Source organism: Mixophyes fleayi, chromosome 12 (genome assembly GCF_038048845.1).
Source record: "Mixophyes fleayi isolate aMixFle1 chromosome 12, aMixFle1.hap1, whole genome shotgun sequence".
In the NCBI taxonomy this organism is placed as follows: domain Eukaryota; kingdom Metazoa; phylum Chordata; class Amphibia; order Anura; family Limnodynastidae; genus Mixophyes; species Mixophyes fleayi.
The window spans coordinates 23,999,538-24,019,763 of record NC_134413.1 but is presented as its reverse complement, the minus strand read 5'-3'; the positions used below and the strand labels follow the sequence as shown (position 1 = coordinate 24,019,763).

Genomic DNA, 20,226 nt, shown 5'->3' with positions numbered 1-20,226 from the left:
CCAAAGTAAGATCACAAAAAACACCAAGTATTTTCTAGCTTGTTTTTCTTGAGCAATACTACAATGGGAAGTGTCCTCTTTATTCTAACTCTCTGGGCTATAGGTTACTATAGTCCTGTGACAGCATTTTAAAATATTTTCCAGACACACTTTGCTGTAGGTTACAGTGGTGTCAGATGGGTACAATGAGCGTTGGGCATTTTCCAGCTAGAAAAGAGCGGCAGCGTTTTGTGCATTCAGTTGCCCAAGAGATTAAGCTCCGCTGACCTGACAAAAGGTCCCATCGAAATACACTGAGGTGTTTGACACTGTAAGAAAAATGCTGAGGGTACAGCTGAGTACACGAAGGGGGGTATTCAATTGTTGCTCCGGCCGCCGGAAGAACGAGCGCGTTAAAACTATTACCGTTTATACGGTAATTACTCGCTGAATTTCATAGCTGCGAGATGAAATTCCGTATTAACGGTTTTTACGCGCAAGTTTACCATATAAACGGTAATAGTTTTAACGCGCTCGTTTTTTTGCGGTCCGGAGCAACAATTGAATACCCCCCGAAGTGTAGGGGTTTGGTAATGTGCAACGGAGTGCACAGAGTATGTAGGTACTGCCTGGGCAGTACATGGCGTTTACCAAGATACCCGGAGGTGTTGGCACTGGTTGCACAGTGCGTAGCGTGCAATAGGGTACACGGAGATGTTGGCACTGGTTGTACAGTGAGCAGCGTGTAATGAGGTACATGATGTGTTGGCACTGTTTGAACAGCACATAGCGTGCAATGATGTGCACGGATGGGTTGACACTGAACAGTGTAGCCTCCAATAAGGTACACAGATGGGTTGGCACTGTCTGACCAGCATGTAGTGTGCAATTAGGTCCTGAAGATGTTGGCAGTGGTTGAACAGCGTGTAGTGTGCAATAAGGTACATGAAAGCGTTGGCACTGTTAAGCCGTTTTCCAGCTAGAAAAGAGCGGCAGCGTTCTGGGCATTCCGTTGCACAAGAGATGAAGCTCTGCTGTCCTGACAAGAGGTCCCACCGAAATACACTGAGGTGTTTGACACTGTAGGAAAATTGCTGAGGGTATAGCTGAGTACACGAAGTGTAGGGGCTTGGTAATGTGCAACGGAGTGTACAGAGTATGTAGGCACTGCCTTGGCAGCGCATGGCGTGTACTAAGGTACCCTGATGTGTTGGCACTGGTTGCAGTGCGTAGCGTGCAATAAGGTACACAGATGGGTTGAACAGCGTGTAGTGTGCAATAAGGTACACGGAAGTGTTGGCATTAAGCCAGTAAACAAATTCATGTATGGGTGGGTTGCTGTCGGGGAGACTGGACAAAGGATTTGTAGAAACACAAATAGCTGTATATAGCCCTGGAGTGTGAATATCAATGTTGGACCCGATTATCAGGTACTGAGGATTGCACTGAGGAGGTTCATATGGTGGCTAGTTGAATGTTGATTCCCCCTATGTGTTACCAGTACTAGAGGTTAGTACTGAGACAACACCTGAGAAAAGTGTTATGTCATCTCAAGCGTTTCTTCAAATTCTGTATTAAAGTGATTTAGGTGGTATAATATCTCCCATCAATAACCACTCTATTGTATGGATTTACATTTATTAATTTCTTGACTTAAAATTTCATCAGACAGCGTCTACGATATGTGGGAAGATATTCTGGTATTATATTTCAGTTCTCTAATGATCACTCAATATATTGGGTAGCTTGCTTTATTCATATGAAATGAGGCGATTTCTTTACATAATTAACGTGTACATTTTTTATTTATTCAACAGGTTTTTTTTTCCTATTTTTCTCCAATAGTTGAAAAGAAGCTAGAGAGTAAGATCTTATGCAGATTTATTCAGTCTTATTATTCATTCAGATATTGTAGCCTTTATTTAGCTTACTCCTTGTAGCCTTTATTCAGTTCTCTAGATAGTAATGTATGATAGCCCAATAATGTGGTATCTTAGTTGTTAATCACCAACGTTTTTTAGATTATTAATTAGTATTTTGTGTCGCTAATGAAACACTCATAGTAGCTTCATATTGTCATGTTTACCCACTTGGCTTATTACTATGCTGCTATAATTAAGCATCTTGATACTTACTCTATTATCCCTTTCACCGATTATGAGTGATATCTTTGTGTGGTTTAATCTTTAATTTGTGTCAGTTTCAGATCACACACAAAATATATTTCATGCACATTTGTTCAGGTCCAGCCGACTCAACATAACATTTGTTTAGCTATTTGCAGCCACCTTATAATTTATTTGTTAATCAGCAAATTTTATTTTAGTTCTTTAGCGCCTTTAAACCACTGGTTATATTCTCAAAAGAGCTTCTTGCCATCATGCTGCTGTAATTCTGTAGTTTAGACCAGTGGATCCCAAACTTTTTCAGTTCAAGGCACCCTTGGGGTCTCCATAATTTTTTGAAGGCACCCCTAAGCCAAAATAATTACTAATTGATCCCCCCCCCCCCCCCCCCGCCTTGCTTACCACTGACCCTGGCTGAGGCACCCCTGTGAGATGGCCAAGGCACCCCAGGCGCACAGTTTGGGAACAACTGGTTTAGACGTTATTCTACTTCTCCCTCTAGTGGTTAAGAGCTATATCCTTGTGTAGTTTCAATCATTTACTTTGTGTCTTAAATCCATGTCACGAACAGAATAATTGTAATATATACAGTATATTGTAAAGGCTTCCATGGAAGAATGAAGAGGAAACATGTTTTATAGAGATGATAATGAAGGTTATTGGTGCAAATAGAACTTTAGTAAATTAAATATCTGACAATATGGTGTTTTCTGCAATACCAAGAACCACCTACAACTCAGTCTGTAATAGTCTGCCTGAAACCAATCAATATAAAAATATGTTCTACAGTAGATTGCAGATATGTAAAAATAAATATATAAAACACAAAAAGTAAGTGCACCTCATAACCATCTTCTTTCAACTATGCAGTAATTTGTCCATTGTTCTTTCGCAAATGCTTTAAAGCTTTATCTTGGAACAATCACACTTATTGTAAAGCAGGAACACCAGTACAATGTAAATTAAAAATCATTGGATTCACAGTTTATTTTACAATATTTGAGAAGTCTACAAGTTAAGGCAAACATACTGATGCATTAGCATTATGAACATAAAATTTAAAAAGATAATTCGAGCGCTCTGAAATATCTAAGAAAAATGTTTAATAAAAAAAATATAGTTCGGTAAACCAAGATAACAAATCATTACATGGAACTTGGACAAGGTATACGACGTGAACAACTAATGGCAAATGTTAAATCCATTCGAACGATAAATGTCGAACATCATCCAAGATTAACATACATCGGTAAATAAGATTGGCATTGTTATGTAATACAATTCATAACATGAAGAGCATTTAATTGCTTATTTTTTACCCAAACAAAAACAAAAATCGGGAGATTGTATCTGTGACATAGTAGAAAGTGTACAATGACTAAATAAAGGTACATGTGGACATTGCAGCACAGTGCTGTTTCTAACATGGAGGTAGCCCAATGTCTGTGTACGGGATTATCCTTGACCGAGCTGGGAATACCCACTGGACCAATCCATGGAAACTGTGGCAGCTCTTGGAGGTGACAGAAGTGTCTGTTCTATTCGCAAATGAGGACGGAGTGTGCATTATGGTTTTCCATTTAACACAGCCAAGCAGCTCTGCAGCAGTTGCAAATTGCCCTATTAAGAAAACAAAAAACACATTGTGAGCAGTTGGACAGTTACAACAAGACAGCTAGACAAATTGTATTCTAGCCCTGTAAAACCATGTTTCAAAAACGGGCCGCTTCCTCATTAATATAATTGGCAGCACGTTTTCCCGGATAGGATTGCTTCTCAGAATTAGGTCTCCGTTTGGCAGATTTCCCAGAGATTTACCATAGCAACAACTGTCAGGGTTTTCACAGAAATAAGAAACTGCATAACGCAATGGGAGGCCTGGGGTACAAGAGCAGGAAATAGACAATTTAATACAATTCATAATACTATACCTTGGCATGCTTTAGTTCCAGTTCAGCCAGCTCAACAAGATTTTTACGAAAAGCAGCTACTCTTCTTGTTTTAAAGTCCATGAGTTCTAGGGGGAAAAAAAAACATTAAATCAATTCCTAACTCTATTTTACTTGAGCAGTATTGATGCACACTGAGACATAGTATCTAAAGCTGAATCCTGTCTGGGGATGATTAAAAAAGGACTCCGGCAGCCTGTTCTCAGAATGCTGGAATAAGTAGTTTAACATTAGGCCTTCTACATCATAACAAATAACCTCAGAAATTCAAACACATGTTGCTTTCTTGAACAGATGTTGCATTTTTCCATAGTGAGTGCCAACGCCTCCACCAGATGACAGTTCCTGGAATTTTCACTTCCAGTTACGTTTCTTCTAAGTTAATAACAGTTTTCTTTCCAGCAGGAACTAGAGCAAGAAGACTAGATACAGTGGATATGTGTGGTCTCATGTAACACCAATAGACCCAATATATTAACAAAACCAATGTAATCATACATAAAGTGTACAAAAATAAACCTAGTTTCAATAAACTGGAATCTGACAATGCATGAAAGTGTAAGCAGCTGCGATAACTATTCAAAGCTTCATGTAGTGTCAATTGCACCCTGATCATTAATGTACAAACTAGGACTTGAACAACTTGGAGTTTTAAACTTCCCACCCTGGGTTACAAGCACCAAGCTGGCAAGGAGACCGGTGCATTAAGGGAAGTGAACTCCTATCTCCCTTCCCACCCTGGGATTTATATCGCTGGTGGCCATCAGTCATCAACATTTATTTATATAGCGCCAGCAAATTCCGTAGCGCTTTACAATTGGGAACAAACATTAATAAGACAATACTGTGTAATACATACATACAGAGAGGTAAGAGAACCCTGCTCACAAGCTTACAATCTATAGGACAATGGGAGTTTGAAACACAAGGGCATGTGCTACATCATATTGCACACTGGACTAGCTAGAATGCAAAGCTAAAAAGTATTGAGTGGGCTGTGTGATCAGGGAGGCTCATGCTACATGTCTATGTGATTTAAGTGGGAAACATTAAATTAGTGGTTCTGGTAAACATAAGGCCATCATAATAAATCCTTTGTTGTGGCAGAATAGGTGTAATCATTGCTAAGTGACTAAGGTGACGCCAGTCAGGGCCAGCTGTTCAGATTGCTGTATCTGGGACAGGCAGGGTGTTCGTGACACAGCTGCCAATGATAAAGCAGTGACTGGTGATCTCTGTATTGCCTCCGATAGTGTGGTACCACTGGAATTAGTGAGTTACTGTCCTTCACCATTTCCAGTAACCAAATCGCTTGCATCTTAGACATATGCTGAAAAGTTTCTTATTTTTCTAATGCTTGGTCCTGATTGTCAGTGTACTGATTTTGTACCTCAAGTTTTTTTTTTTTTTAACGTAAGTACTTGGCCTCCCACAGTCCTAAAACAAACACAAATGAAGGGGAAATGAAAACACAGCATTCTGTTAAAGTTGTATTTATAATAATAACAGAATTTTTTGTGAGCAACCCGATTTGCAGTATTATTATATATTATCGTTATTATAAACATTGTTTGTTTGAGGAATTGTTGGTAGTAATACCGGGAAAAGGTTGGGAACTAAATCTTGTGCAAATATCTCTTCTAAGAAAGTTGATCCATGAAGTGAACGCTGATACATTGTAAACCTCTGTGATGACATATTTTGTAAACATTTTTAAAGTAGCCTTAGCCCATTCATGGGGCTCTCTGTCTGCTGGGACCATGAAGGGGCAGGTCGTATATGCTAGGCCTTTGGTAACTATGTAACTTAAGATCTGAAATTAAGTAAATCTCTTTATTGCAAAAACTACAATTGGACTGGACTATATTGATTTATTCTGATAATGAATTCAACAATTCTCAGGCATAAATATTGTAACACTGCACAATCTAGGCCCCCTGATTTAAATCAGAATAGAATAGAAGAATGATGGAAATTAACACATATGACTATTTAGTTATAGGTGATTTGCTTGGGTTACATACAACATTTTTAGAAAGATGTTTTACTTTAAAAACATGCTGTGCTATCATGTGTTGAAACATCATTGACAATCACTGTTTTAGTAAACATAAGTCATATTTTCAGCCGTTTTATAATACAATAAATGTGGTACTTGAAACACAAAAAATGTAAACAAATGAAGAAAAGTATGATGACAAGTTTATCTTTTATACCTTGTTTTGCAGATTCAGATATTTTTTCAAACTTTTGACAGCACAACTGCTGAGTGGTTTCCGCGGATAACACATCCTTGTTTTTAGCCCTGGCTTTATCTAGTGCTTTATTGGCATTTTCATAATCTACCAAAGAGCGAGATCTTCTGTACAAGAGATCCTGGGAACGAGGATAGTTCAGTCAACAGACAAAACAGAGTAGATAAGCAATTCTCTTTATAATAAATCTTGCAATCATACTGAAGACATTTGTGAAAAACAGTGGCAAATGTTTGTTTCAATTTTTTAATCTATATTATCAAAAGGAAACATATCATCTCTCATTATAACATCCATTTTTGCACAGTTGCCTGTGCAAAATTTTTCAAATATATCCAGATTGCATTTTAAAACGCAATACAGCATTCATGTGTCCCATACAAAAACTAGACACAATGCTGAAACATCGCCAGACACTCAAATTACCGGATCAAGAACCAATTCCACCATACAGGGAGCAACCAAATTTCTAATGACCTGAATAGCAATAAGTTTAATCATGCAGAAATATAGTATTTACCTTAGCAGCTTGTGATTCTCTTAAATAATATTTTAGGAGGTCGGAAAGCTTCAGGTCTTCATCGGCTGATACCCGGGCTTCAATTTTCTACAGAAATAGGACACCAGCGTGTTAGATTTGAGTGCAAATAATAGTACATAAAGCACATCAGTAGAACAATCAGTTTTAGTTAAATATTCCGCTGTACAATTTTACAAAAGTTTTGTTAAAATGTAGCAATTCTGTACTGTTAAAATGCATGTTAACTCTACGCAGTGGTTGGAAACCAATAAATCAGGAATATTGGTTAAACTAAAAAAAAAAGAAATGTTCGATACCGCCAGCACCGATGGTAATTGTTCTTACGATTACCACCATAACGACACAGAGAAGTCCTCCAAATAAAAGACGAATCTGTGAAAAACGATGTAAAGAAAAGCAGACTTACCTGTATACCGAAGTTGCAGATGTCCGATTGGCGCAGGATGCCGACCGCAAACGAGTCCGACTATTGAGGTGTCCGTCAGTGCGACTTCTTTTACTTTTAATTTAAAGCGGCAATGTGAAATCCTGCACGTTAATTGTTGAAACACTTAATTTAAAGCGGCATTGTTTGGTTAAGTGTTTCAACAATTAACCTGCCGGATTTGACATTGCCGCTTTAAATTAAAAGCAAAAAAAGTCGCACTGACGTTCAAATCTCTTGACGGACACCTCAATAGTTGGACTCATTTGCGGTCAGCATTGTGCGAAAATCGGACATCTGCAACTTTGGCATACAGGTAAGTCTGCTTTTCTTTACATCGTTTTTCATAGATTCGTCTTTTATATGGAGGACTTCAAGGCGTCGGAATATTCCGCACCGAGGATCTGTACCCCACCCGCCAGCACAGGGTATCCAACTTTACATTCCATCTGTTGCTCAACTTTATCTCCCATGATGCTCCAGGTAGGTATAAGCTAAGTAAGGGTCTAAGGTTGCACATCCTTGACTTAACTTGTTCCATACAGAGCACAGTTTATTTACATTGGCAGGATCTACACAGTTCTGGCAGATGTAAGTGCAGGCTGCAAAGGTGGCTGTATGATCCGGTGTACCTGGCTGTCAGCACAGGAATCCAGTTAATAGCAAGGAATAGCCCGATTCAGTTCCTTCCCCCGTGATCGGTTTGACACTGCTTTCAACATGTAGGGAAAAGCGGACTGGGAAAGTCCAGCTTGGAAATTCCTGCATTCTAAAGGTTTTTATAAGTATTGTGGTACCGTTAGCCAGTTAAGTCATTTTAGATTTAAACATAGTTCCACTCAGTCACCTGATTTACATAGGCTACCAAATAATACCAAATCTAATTGGTTATGGTGCTATGTATGAGCTGGTTTTGAATTCAGATAACAATAGGATTTATAGTACTAATACAAAATGGGAAAAAATGGTTAAAAATAAAAAAAACTGATCTACATCATGTCCTTCCTAAACCAAGTTCAGTGAGGCTAAAACTGCATGCTGCACAGAATGGAGGCCATTCCCCAAAAACAGCAGCCCCGATGTTTATATTCCCGTGGAATTCTATCTATAATTACGTTACATTATGGATTAAAGCAAAGAAAACCTAAAATGTACACAAAGTATTTCTTCTGGTCAGTGTTCTTCTATTTTGACACAAACCACCATATTGTTCCACAATATTAGGGTACTGAAATTTATTAGAAGTATTAAGTAAAATACATACGCGAGTTTTGTCAAACAATTCCGATACTCTCAGGAAAAACCTGAAAGAAAAGCAATGAATTAAATCCAGCAGTGCTTCCATATATTGAAGAACGTTCTTAGTGTTAAACACAAGAGCAAAGCTGGGAAGATAGAGGGGTTATAAACAGGGATTCCATTTTTCAGTTTTAATGAAAAAGCCTTAGTGAAGGCTCTCATGGTGTTCTTGCTTAAAAAATCTGATAGGCGGTCAGCGAACCTTCCACACTTTCCACTGGCACTTAGTAAGTCCTCTTTCCACCAATGCTCCTCCACTCTTACAATGAAACTAAATATGCTTTTTCCTTATAGGAGCAGCACATCCATTTCCTGGTGCGTAACCACCATTGATCAAGTTGGTATCAGGGCATCCCCAAACAGATACTGTGGTAGGGTGGGAGTTTGCCATATGTGAGGAAGGGGTAAACTTCTCCATGGGATAGTTGTACCCTTTCTTCACATTGGGTAAGCTTATACCTTCCATAAGGGTCAGTATGAGATAGACAACTAAGAGCAGGAGTGTAGCTCACCATGTGCTACCCTTTGTCACCCTCTGCCACTGTGAATAGTATTTTGTACATAGCCCCTACTCCAATTCTACACCCGCCACATTCCTATTCCTCTGTTGCTGTGTTTTTGTTCCCACACTTGGGTCTAATAAAGCCGCTATTGAACTGTACACTTGTTTCCCGATGACTCGACTGTCCACGTGTATAAAGAGCGCTTCTTGATTAAAATACATTATGAAAGAATATTTTGCACTATTGAATATGTTATTTCACACATTTATCAATTACAATATTATTTTCTAATCCTATTTGAAGCGGTAATGAATTTACTGACTATAGTGCAATTAGAAGGCAGTGTAAGGCATATTTCTACATACAATAAAGTGCATTTGTCACATCATCTGCAATTAGAAGTCGTAATGTCCTAAATGCATATTTACCAACTGTCTCTAATTTGCACAGATGGCCCCAGATTGTAAAGATTTCTTCCTGGAAAAGTCGCCAGTTCACAGAATTGACAAAATGCATGCGTTACGTTACTTTGTATTTAATTAATTTATGTTTTCTTATAAATATTTATTAAGAGGGGTATTTAAAATGCCAAATAATACATTCTAACCAAATCTAGTAATCATGATGGGCATTGTAGGGCACCAATGGCCACCTTGACAGTACATCTGCACCTAATCAATAGCAGCTAAGAGCGAAGAATCCTGGAAATGATTTTAAAATACTGGCCAGTATGCCTATGCTTACTTGCATATGTCAGTGTTGTCCTGGGTTCCCAAAGAGTACATTGAAGAGCCTATTCTGTTGTAGTCATCCGCAACGCCTACAACAACAAAAAGGGGAAATTAAAATACTAAACACTATCTTGGGGCTTTGAAAACTTATCAATTTAATGCATCATGCTGGTGCTTCCTTTATAGGAGATATTCACTCTGGTACTTAGGAGGGGAGGGGGGGGGGGGGGGGGGGGGAAATCACAAAGACAAAAAACGGCTGTACTGGATAACAGCCTTTGGCTACAAAGTGGTGGCACTAAAAAAAAAAAAAATTTTAAAAAAGAACAAGCAAACAACAAAAAAAATAAAAAACCACACACATCACAGTTGTGTGACAAAACACCACCATTTACATCCATGGAGCTGAGCTCATCAAGATTTGTAAAACCCGATTTATCATGTCATAACACATCCTGTATCTAATGCCAACCAATCTTGTCCTTGGCTTCATAGTACAGAATACACTAGAACACCGGGGCTGCAGCAGGGCTGCTAGTCTTATGCTACCTCAAAAATGTATATATGGAAAGTCCAACTACTTTCGGGAATCATTTATCCAGGAAATACTGCTTCTTTAAAAGCAGCCAATTACAGTTTCATAGAAGGGACTTGCATTTGTGGGATCTTGTCATCTTATCAGACTTTGCACTTGCATCCTTCACTCTGTTGTGATATTCCACAAGGAATGTTCTCTCATGATCAAAGAAGTCATCCACATCCTTGACAGACCGTAGAAAAGCAAAAAAGAATTTAGTATTACGGGCCTTTTACCAATATCAAAAAGGAACACATAAAACAAACTCACATTCTGAATGAGTCTATTGTAATCGCTACAATCGAACAACTTCTAGCTCACCTTTGTGCTTGAAACAATGACTCCATCAGCTGACTTTACCACACTTTTGAAGAAGTCTTCCAGTTTTTCCTTCTTGTTTTTCCCCCGAACACTTAACTGTGAAATACATTTAAAATGTTAAGTCAGAAACCACTACTTGTGTAGTCTCCAAACAGCATCAAATCAGACATCAGTGAACAGAAGTTAAGTCATTAAAGTTCAAGGGATACATTTGCATATAAAGTAAGCATTCATGTTAGGAGATTTACAGATTTAAGCAAACACACCAACAATATGAATGGTTATTCTCACATTAACATTCAGTGGCTGGATGTAAGGGGGACAATTTGCTGAGCTATGTATTCCTCAGGGCTACTATTATTTACACATAGGTATATAGTGTATGTCTCAAGAGAACATCAGAGTGTGTATTGTACAATCCATTGACCTGAGGCTTACCAAATGCTTAGGTTACTGACAAATATACAATTCAAACATTTTAAAGGTTACTTTACCATTTGGTTGGAGAGCCAATGTTGTCAATCTGTTCTGGCCAAACATGATGGCCAGTCATCTAGCAAGATACCAGTGTATAATTAATTACCTTTACGTACAAGTGATCCTGTACACTCTAGACTTCCTGTCTATAACTGTACTGAAGAACACTGTAGTCAGCCTCCGAGCATCAAAAATGATTGCTAAAGTTACCTGCCCAGAAAAGAGGATTCTTATACTTCAGATAAACCATTTTTTTTTATTCTTTCTGGGGAACACTTCTACCATGAGGTTGTATGAGGGGACACAGGAGTTGGTACTTAAATAGTTAATTGTTTAATGCAACGATTGACAGAATTCATCCCCTCTGCTCCTCAGTGTAATTGAAAGGCTCCAAGGAAGAGGGACCAGAAACATGCAAACCACAGAAGAACAGAAAGCGAGGGAACGCAGTGACCCCATATGGAATCAGGGTAACAGATTTATCACAAGTGTAAAAACAGTCCCCTAATGGGGGGAATACTGTCAGCACGGCACACAAACCTTGTGCCCAAAATACGCGTCAGATGCAAAAACATGAGAACCAAGTTCGATACTCTCCTTGTGGAAGCGATGGCTAGTCAGGAACCAGAGCTTAGCTGACTTGAATGGTTCAACGGTACAAGTCAGAAGGACCACAAGAACAAAGCTCAGGTTACAAGTTGCCTTGGATGGCACACAAGAGAAATGAATGTGCAGAACACCCCTTGGAGGAAGGTCTGCCCCTCTGGAACCCCTGCGAACCACTTCTGGAAATATATCAAAAGGGAAGATACCTGCACCTTTAAGGAGCTAAGACGAAGGCCAGTATCCAATCCATCCAGCAAGGCGGCCAAGAACATTGAGAGCTGATAAGCTACCGTATGACAGGACCTGCGCTCGCACCAGAGGACGTAGGCCTGCCACACTCTGGTTGGGATATATAAAATATAGTTACAGTATCCGATCCCCCCAAACAGCTTAACCAACCCTAGGCTTAGCCTGCCTGAGCTGGTGGCACTATAGCAGGGAAACCCGCAGAATGGGGCCCTCCTGCCATAATGCCAAACCAATCCCAGGATGGTTAGCACAAGGCAGGATTCCCTTGGAACTTTGGCAACCATCAAGTGATCCTCCACTAACCACAAACGGAGAGAGAGACAGGTCTTAGAAGACAACTGGGGTGCTTGAGAGGCCACCTGGAGAGGGGAACCTGACCATTTGAACAAGAGGTCCCACTGAAACAACTGAGAATGGTACCAACCGTACAGAAGTGTTTCAAAGGTAGAGACCATCATCCCCATCAGCTTCATACAGAGGAGGATGGAAGAACAACTCGCACCCATGACCCTCCTCACCATGGCCTGCACCTTGCTGTTTGGAAGAAGAACCTTCTACACTCTGGTGTCCAAGATAAAGACCAAGGAGCAGCACCTGCTGACAGGGAACAAGTGGGACATTTGAAAGTTTGGGATCCAACAGTGCTATTCCAGTACTTTAACGGTAAGTGAGAGATTGAGCCCGCCTTTATGAGCAAATCGTTCAGATAGGTGAGGATTATTCCTCCCAAGGAACGCAACCGAGCTGCCATTACCGTCATATTTGTAAAAACCTGTGGCACCGTGGAAGGGCTCCGAATTGAAAAAGAGTCCCCCACTGCAAATCTGACCAGTGACTGATCTCCCTCCCAGATAAGCATCACAGACGTCGTTGGAGAACAGGAACTTGTTGGGCTCCAATCCGTTGATCACTGACCTCAAGGACTCAACGCAAAACCTGTCCACCCGGAGATGTAGGTTGTGGGCTTTCAGGTTGAGAATGGGATGAAAGGAGCCCTCCGTTTGGAAAGGGCAAGAGGCTTGAATAGAAACTTTGGCTTAGCTGGGACCTGGCAGATAACACCCGCAGAAAGAAGCGATCGAATGGAGCATAGCCAATCTTTTCACTTTGTTGCTCGGAAGAGTGGTAAAGAACTGGTGAGGGAGCTCTACCATGTAACCTTGTTGCACGATACCCGGGATACACAGACCTTGAGCGGAACCTGTCCATTGGTCCTGGAACAGCAGGCCTTGCTTAACCCAGCAAACAGCCACTTCAATCTTCAGATCATGCCCTCAACCCCCTCCTCTAATTTGGGGGACACTGTACAGTCCATGGAGATAGCGGACCACCCACCGGCTTTCACCTGTCAAACTGCTGAAGTCTGCTCGGGGGAACAAATTTTCCCACAGCAGACTGTGCTTGTTGGTAGCAGCACACAGAAAACCTATTCAGTAAATTGAATAAGAAAATAAGTAAAATAGCACACTGCAGAAAAAAAGCTGAAGAGGAGCCAAAAATAAGCTCAACTTAAAGAACACAGAGAGCTACATGGGGTTGCAGATGGGAGGTCTGTCAGCAGTTACATTAAACAATTAGTTAACTATTTAAATGCCATCTCCTGTGTCCCCTCATACAACCCCATGGTAGCAGCGTCCCCCAAATTGCAGATTGGATGACAGAGAAATATAAATAAAATGGCAAACAGCACAGTGGTTAGCATTGCAGCTCTGGGGTCACGTGTTCCAAGCAGGGTCCTATCTGTGTGGAGTTTTTATGTCCTCTCCATGTATGGGGGGGGAATTCAATCCCCCCTGAAGTACAGCCGCGTATAAACTATTACCGGTATTACGGTAATATTAACCCAGCTTTTTAAGCGCACTATTACCGTAATAATGATAATAGTGTGCAGGCCGTGTTACTTTTTACAATAACGCGGCCAAATGAATTCCCCCCCCCCTATGTGTAGGTTTCCTCTGAGAGCTCAAATTTACTCTCACATGCCAAAAAACACACAGTGGTAGATTAATTGGCTTCTGACAAAATTAACCCGTGTGTGTGTGTGTGTGTGTGTTCATGTGGTAGGGAACATGGATTGTAAGAGTCAATGGAGCAGGGACTGATGTGACTGATTAAATGTTCTCTGTAAAATGCTGCATAATATATAGGTGCTATATAAATTTATGACGTTTATTCAGGTTATGAAAAGCAATACATACGATATTTTTGAACCTTACATAATGCTTTTTATACTGGATTAGAATTTTAAGTTTGACTGCCCTTTATTAAGGGGCAGCACATTGGCGTAGTGGATAGCACTTCTGCCTCCCAGCACTGGGGTCACGAGTTCAATTCCCGACCATGGCCTTATCTGTGTGGAGTTTGTATGTTCTCCCTGTGTTTGCGTGGGTCTCCTCCGGGTGCTCCGGTTTCCTCTCACACTCCAAAAAAAAAAAAACCATACTGGTAGGTTAATTGGCTGCTATCAAAAAATTGACCCTAGTCTCTCCCTCTTTGTCTGTCTCCCTGTCTGTCCGTGTTTGTGTGTGAGTGTGTGTCTATATTAGGGAATTTGGACTGTAAGCTCCAATGGGGCAGGGACTGATGTGAATGAGTTCTCTGTGCAGCGCTGTGGAATTAGTGGCGCTATATAAATAAATGATGATGATGATTATTTATGTTTTATAGTTTTAATGTCACATGAAAGACAAACCACTTCAAAGTCACATGATAATAAACTACATTACTTTTCTTTTTCACAAGCTCACTGAATTGTGGACATAGCTTATCTATATTTTAGCAGTCTTTGATACGTTCCACAAAGATTATAACTAAAGAGTAGATAAACTAAAGCTTCTAAAAAGGAAACGTGGAGGTATTGCCCATAGCAACCAATCAGATTCTAGATATCATTTCCTAGAATGTACTAGATCAATGTTGGCTAACCTGTGACACTCCAGGTGTTGCGATACTACAAGTCCCAGCATGCTTTGCCAATATATAGCAGCTTGTTGCTGGAAGGGTATGCTGGGACTTGTAGTGTCACAACACCTGGAGTGTCTCAGGAAAGCAAACATTGTACTAGACAAATGATAGCTAGCGACAAGTGGACTGTCACAGGGTTTAAGGTGCCCAGACATACCAGTGAGCTGAAAACAACTCCAGTGTTTGATGATGATCCTATTAAAATCAACAGGATCATTATTAGGTATGGTGGAAAATGAGATCAAACGATCAGCGTAATCAGCCTGTGTGTCATTCAAATCGCACTAACAGGCTCTACAGTGAAACCAGATGACAATCACACGATAAATGCGTTAGGTCAGATATCGCATTAGTGTGTATGCTCCCACGATCATGGTTTATCGTACTAAAGCACATCATATTGTTTGATTTGATTTTATAAACGGACTAAAAATCACTAACTGTGATGGAACGATGTCGGGCAAATTCTGAAGTGTGTATGCCCGCATGACCAGCAGTATAGGCAGATCTCCACAGAGTCATGCTCTTTCAGCAGATGGTTCTCACCGATCTGAATGTAAATTGTGTAGGTGTGTACACATGAATCGGCATGCTCATAAGGACAGATATCTGATTGTAGTGTGTATCCCAGCTTAATACAGATGCTCCGCCCAGGGAGCTGTACAGCTGGATCTTTGCCCACTACAGTGGCCAAAATGAACAATAATCAACCCGTAGGTCGAGCTGTAGGCACGGTCTATGTATTGACAGCTTTAACGTTTGATTCCATTTTCCCTTCAATTTGTTACAAAGCTTAAAAATGTATTGCTGCCAACAGTGAAATAATGCACTTTGGGAAAAGCAATCCTCTGAAAGGTTGTCTTTTTGGTGACCAAAACCAAACAGCAGGAACACCAGGGCCAGATTTAAACTGCACAAAAAATGGACTCGGAAATTATGCTTTTAGACTAAGTTAAAATAAATATACAGTATATGGCAACACAGAAAACTAAACTAATAGGGCTTATTGATTAAGGAAAGTAAGGCAAACCATGTTACATTGCAAGGGTTGCACATTAGTTTATTGTTTTGCACTATACTAGCTATGTTTTTCATGTAGCGCACAAAAATACTTGAAAGCTTTATTTTTACACTGAAATTTAAAAGTTGATCTAAAATATGCCCTACCCCAGCTATAAATCTGCAATCACATTTTAAATCTACCTCCTCTCCAATGCAACATGGTTTTTCCAAGGTGCAAAGTTACTCATATTTCTTTTGCTTTACTTTCCTTTATGAATCAGGCCCATAGTCTAGATAGCACTAACGCTCTTAGTTAGTCCTTGTATCATTCTTTATTAGTTTGGAAACAGATTTATGCAAAACGTAACTAAGGGTTACAGAATCTCCATTAAATAGTTATTAGAATACCACAAATTAAATACACTTAGGGTAAAGAAGCATCTTGGGAATAAATTATGAATGTGTCTTTATTCGCAGTCAACAATTCAGGTTTCTAAGAATTAAGGTATAGTAAGTCAACTTACATCCTGATTGTACTCCAGAAAGACATGAAAATTTAAATCTTTTCTAAGAATAGGATGGGCTGCCACACGACATAGGAAGACTTCGTGCATTGCTACTGTTTTTTTGAAAATTGCAAGGTACTCTCTGTAAACAAAAAAAAAAAAAGTTTTGTTAGATACATACATCCTGCAAACTGAAAGTAACTTTTTTAAATAAGTCATTGCCAAGATCTGGAGTTATTATAACTTTTACGCATTTGTGGGCATTTTTGAAATGACACCAAAGTCTTCCTAAAGTCATATACTGTGCATAGGTCATCAACAATACAATTGAGTCAATGGCTGCAAATTTAAGTATGCAACATATCTTCTAATTAGAAATCGTCAAAGAGGTTTATGCCCTTATATATTTTACAGCCCGTGCTGTAAAATATTGTGAATGTCAAATAATTGCATGAAGTAAACCAAATTAATTAATATTGTTTTACCATGTGATTGCGATTAGTACGAAATATGTTATGATGCAATCGCACGGATCACACACACATTTATATTCGCACTTACACTTGTAAACAATACACGTTTATTACGGTTCCAATTCACATTTATTTATTAGTAAAATGTATTAGAGATTATTTATAAATAGATAATATAGTAAAGGTATCCAAGGCTCAGGATATAGGAAATGTATCATATTTAGTGTCATTTTGATCTGCACATGATCAAGAATCCGCTACTATCCGCGAAGCGATCGCTAGTTATGGAAGATACAGGATTAATGTTCACAATGACATTGTGTTTGGAATGCAAATAAGTTGGTGAAAACTGGATTAGGTCAGTTCTCTTAGGCAAAACGTGCGCTCAGCTGTTGGAGTGAGCTGGCCAGACCTTATCAGAGGAATCCTTTGAACTGACCTATGATTTGCATTTATACTGGACTGACCTGAATCCTGAGCCAATGAAGACCTCTCTACGTGTTGTCTGTGTACATAATGACATCAGTGTTTTTTTGTAAACTGAAACTGCATATAAGCAAGCTTCTCTGTGCCATTGATATCTCTTCCTGACAACAAGACTGTATCTTACCCTGGGCCCAGGTGAAGCGCTAGCGCATATGTAATGTATTCAGTGTTTTTATACTTTCCTACTTTATTGTAATATATTTTATGCATTATGATGGCTTGCTGTAAATCCTGCTATATTTTGCAATTAAATATCTTTGTGCATTGGAACCACAATAATCGCATTGGACAATGTTTATTGGTAAGCGACAAAATGAATTTAATATATAAAGACATAAAACTTTTTGGGGACTTCTAATTAGAAGATATGTTGCATACTTAAATTTGCAGCCACTGACTCAATTGTATTGTTGATGACCTATGCACAGAAAATAGGAAGACCATTATTTCTTTGTGATACACCTTTAAAAAAAATAAAATAAATATATACAGCCATACATGCACATACTGTATACATTTACACAGATTAGTCTTACACACATATGTAAAGACTTTCTTTCAGTATACTGTGCCTATACAGTTGCTGGTCTCGTTCCTGAATAAACTGCTGCGCTAAGGGAGTCACACGGCAATACAGATGCAGGAATCAGTAGAACCCTCCTATTTCTCATACCACCTATATTATGGGGTTCCATACTACTGCGGATGGAACGAGAACTTAGATAAATGTACCAATTATAGATTAAAAAAAACAAAAAAAACTTGACTTGCAACTGATATACTGAATATCTACATACGTAATACAAAATGGATTGCGTTGTATCCATTGACAAAGTTCTTGCATCAAAGGTAAGATAAGGTTAAACAATAAAAGTGAATAAAAACTTACGCTTCAAGCTCCTGTTTCATTTTGGTAAACTCCTCCTTGGTCATTGACCCCTCCCCCTCACCAAGCTTTTGCAGTTTCTCTCTGGAAGCATCAAAATCTGGTCTGGGGGGTGCAGGTGGGATCTGCAATTATAACAAAGAACACTTCAGTATCTGTGACCAATTTTAGTTCATGGGAGGGGGGGGTTCTTTTTTGTTTTCTCATAATAATGCTACAGACTTTGTTTAAATTGGATGACAGAGAGACATGTTAATTTAAAGACACACTAAAAGCTTTATTTGCTTAAATTAGTATAGTACAGAGAAAATAAACACTAAATATAATTTTATACCACCCCTCTGTACAAGCTATGGAGGGGGGGAGGGGGTGCAGTGGAGATGAGGGGTGCCCTGCAAAGGAGCAGTTCTGAGTGACGCCTGCACCCAGTGTGCCCATACATACTCAGAAGAGCCCCTCCCCCTCTGCTCTAATGACATCAGAGCGTGAGGCAAGAACAGCTCTACCCAAATTTTGCAATGAGGCCCAGCAATGCACTGTTCTGTCCCTGGCTAGGAGCACAATTATGGAGCTGTGTCTGTCACCTGTCTGCTCGCAATTTGTCACATTTTGAGACCTTCAGATCTAGCTACTCACCAGTGACATACTTCAACCCAAAGCCCTCCGAGTTACTGCATTGGGAGAGGATTACCATAATTGCATATGATTAACAGGAAAGCTCTGGTAGGAGATGAGCGGAATTATGGACAGAAAAACCTATGGCTCATGTGAACAGTGAGCTCTGCAATCTGTGTTAGTAACAACTTCACAGAAAAGAGGTAAAGTTCTATATCCAGCAGACCATACATTCATTTCTACACATTTCCACTTTAGAATGTATTTAAATCAAAATACATACAGTTATACTGGGTGTTATAAGCTATAATTTGTCAGCACAGATAGCCTAGGCACAAGAGAGCTTGAAAATAAAATTACAAGAATTAAGAAGAATAGTAATCACCAAAATAAATAGTAAAGAATAAAATAAACTATAACCCAGTCACAAGAGTAACTACATAACATACCACAATGTCTTATTAAGTACATAAAGCTGTAGAAAGTGTTAAATGATCTTAAAGCTGGGGCCCTTCCAGACCATTCTGGGCTGTGGGAGTTGGGGAGATTAATAAGATTGGGACCCCTGGTGTGGAAACGTCGTCTCCCCAGTGGTCCCAGTATAAAAGACAGGAACTATTCATTCATGTGACATGCACAGTACAATTCTCTCAAAGTGCCATCTGGTGGCAGTAAAATATATTGCTAAAAGTTTCATTTTAAAGACTGGAAAGAATCAATAATAGATATTACACTTACAATATATCCAGCATACTCCTCACTTTCCACAAAGGAATCATGGAGCCATATAAACTCCTCATGCTGTCGCACCACAGAAAACTCGTTCTGCTTGAAGTTTGGTAGTGAACTCTGTCAACACAAAATTATAATAATATAAAACAGAAGAAAACCTAACCATGACAATGCAAAATTACATGAAAGGGTAATAGCATTTAAATATCTGTAACAAGGGTAATATGTACCCATTCTAATAATAGTTTTCTGACATTTATTCACAACTCTGTGTGCACAGTCACCATTAAGCAGTGCATGAATAGTAAAATTAACAGTTGCAGGTAACACAGAATGGAGTCTGAGGTAGGACTATATTAAGGGTGCTTATTGTCTGTTAAACCAGAGTAGTCACATTAAACAGAATTCCCTCACAGGTTATTAATGTGTATATTTAGCAAACAAATTTATTGGAAGCCACTTGTTTATGTCCTTAAAATTTCAATCATTTTATTATTCCATTGGGGAACATAGTTTATTTATTTT

General features: G+C 39.3%; 1 protein-coding gene across 1 annotated transcript in view; it reads right to left on the bottom strand.

Moving 5' to 3' along the window:
* Positions 1-3,063: 3,063 nt before the first annotated feature.
* LOC142108865 (sorting nexin-6) overlaps positions 3,064-20,226 on the bottom strand; it is a 27,971-nt gene continuing 10,808 nt past the window's right edge. The window contains exons 4-14 of the mRNA XM_075192803.1: positions 19,708-19,818; positions 18,358-18,479; positions 16,528-16,651; positions 10,706-10,801; positions 10,463-10,568; positions 9,821-9,896; positions 8,539-8,578; positions 6,830-6,916; positions 6,271-6,430; positions 4,037-4,122; positions 3,064-3,725 (exon numbers count right to left, since the gene is read on the bottom strand). Of these exons, the coding sequence (XP_075048904.1) occupies positions 3,672-3,725; positions 4,037-4,122; positions 6,271-6,430; positions 6,830-6,916; positions 8,539-8,578; positions 9,821-9,896; positions 10,463-10,568; positions 10,706-10,801; positions 16,528-16,651; positions 18,358-18,479; positions 19,708-19,818 (1,062 nt within the window). The 3' untranslated portion in view covers positions 3,064-3,671. The remainder of the gene's footprint in view (positions 3,726-4,036; positions 4,123-6,270; positions 6,431-6,829; positions 6,917-8,538; positions 8,579-9,820; positions 9,897-10,462; positions 10,569-10,705; positions 10,802-16,527; positions 16,652-18,357; positions 18,480-19,707; positions 19,819-20,226) is intronic.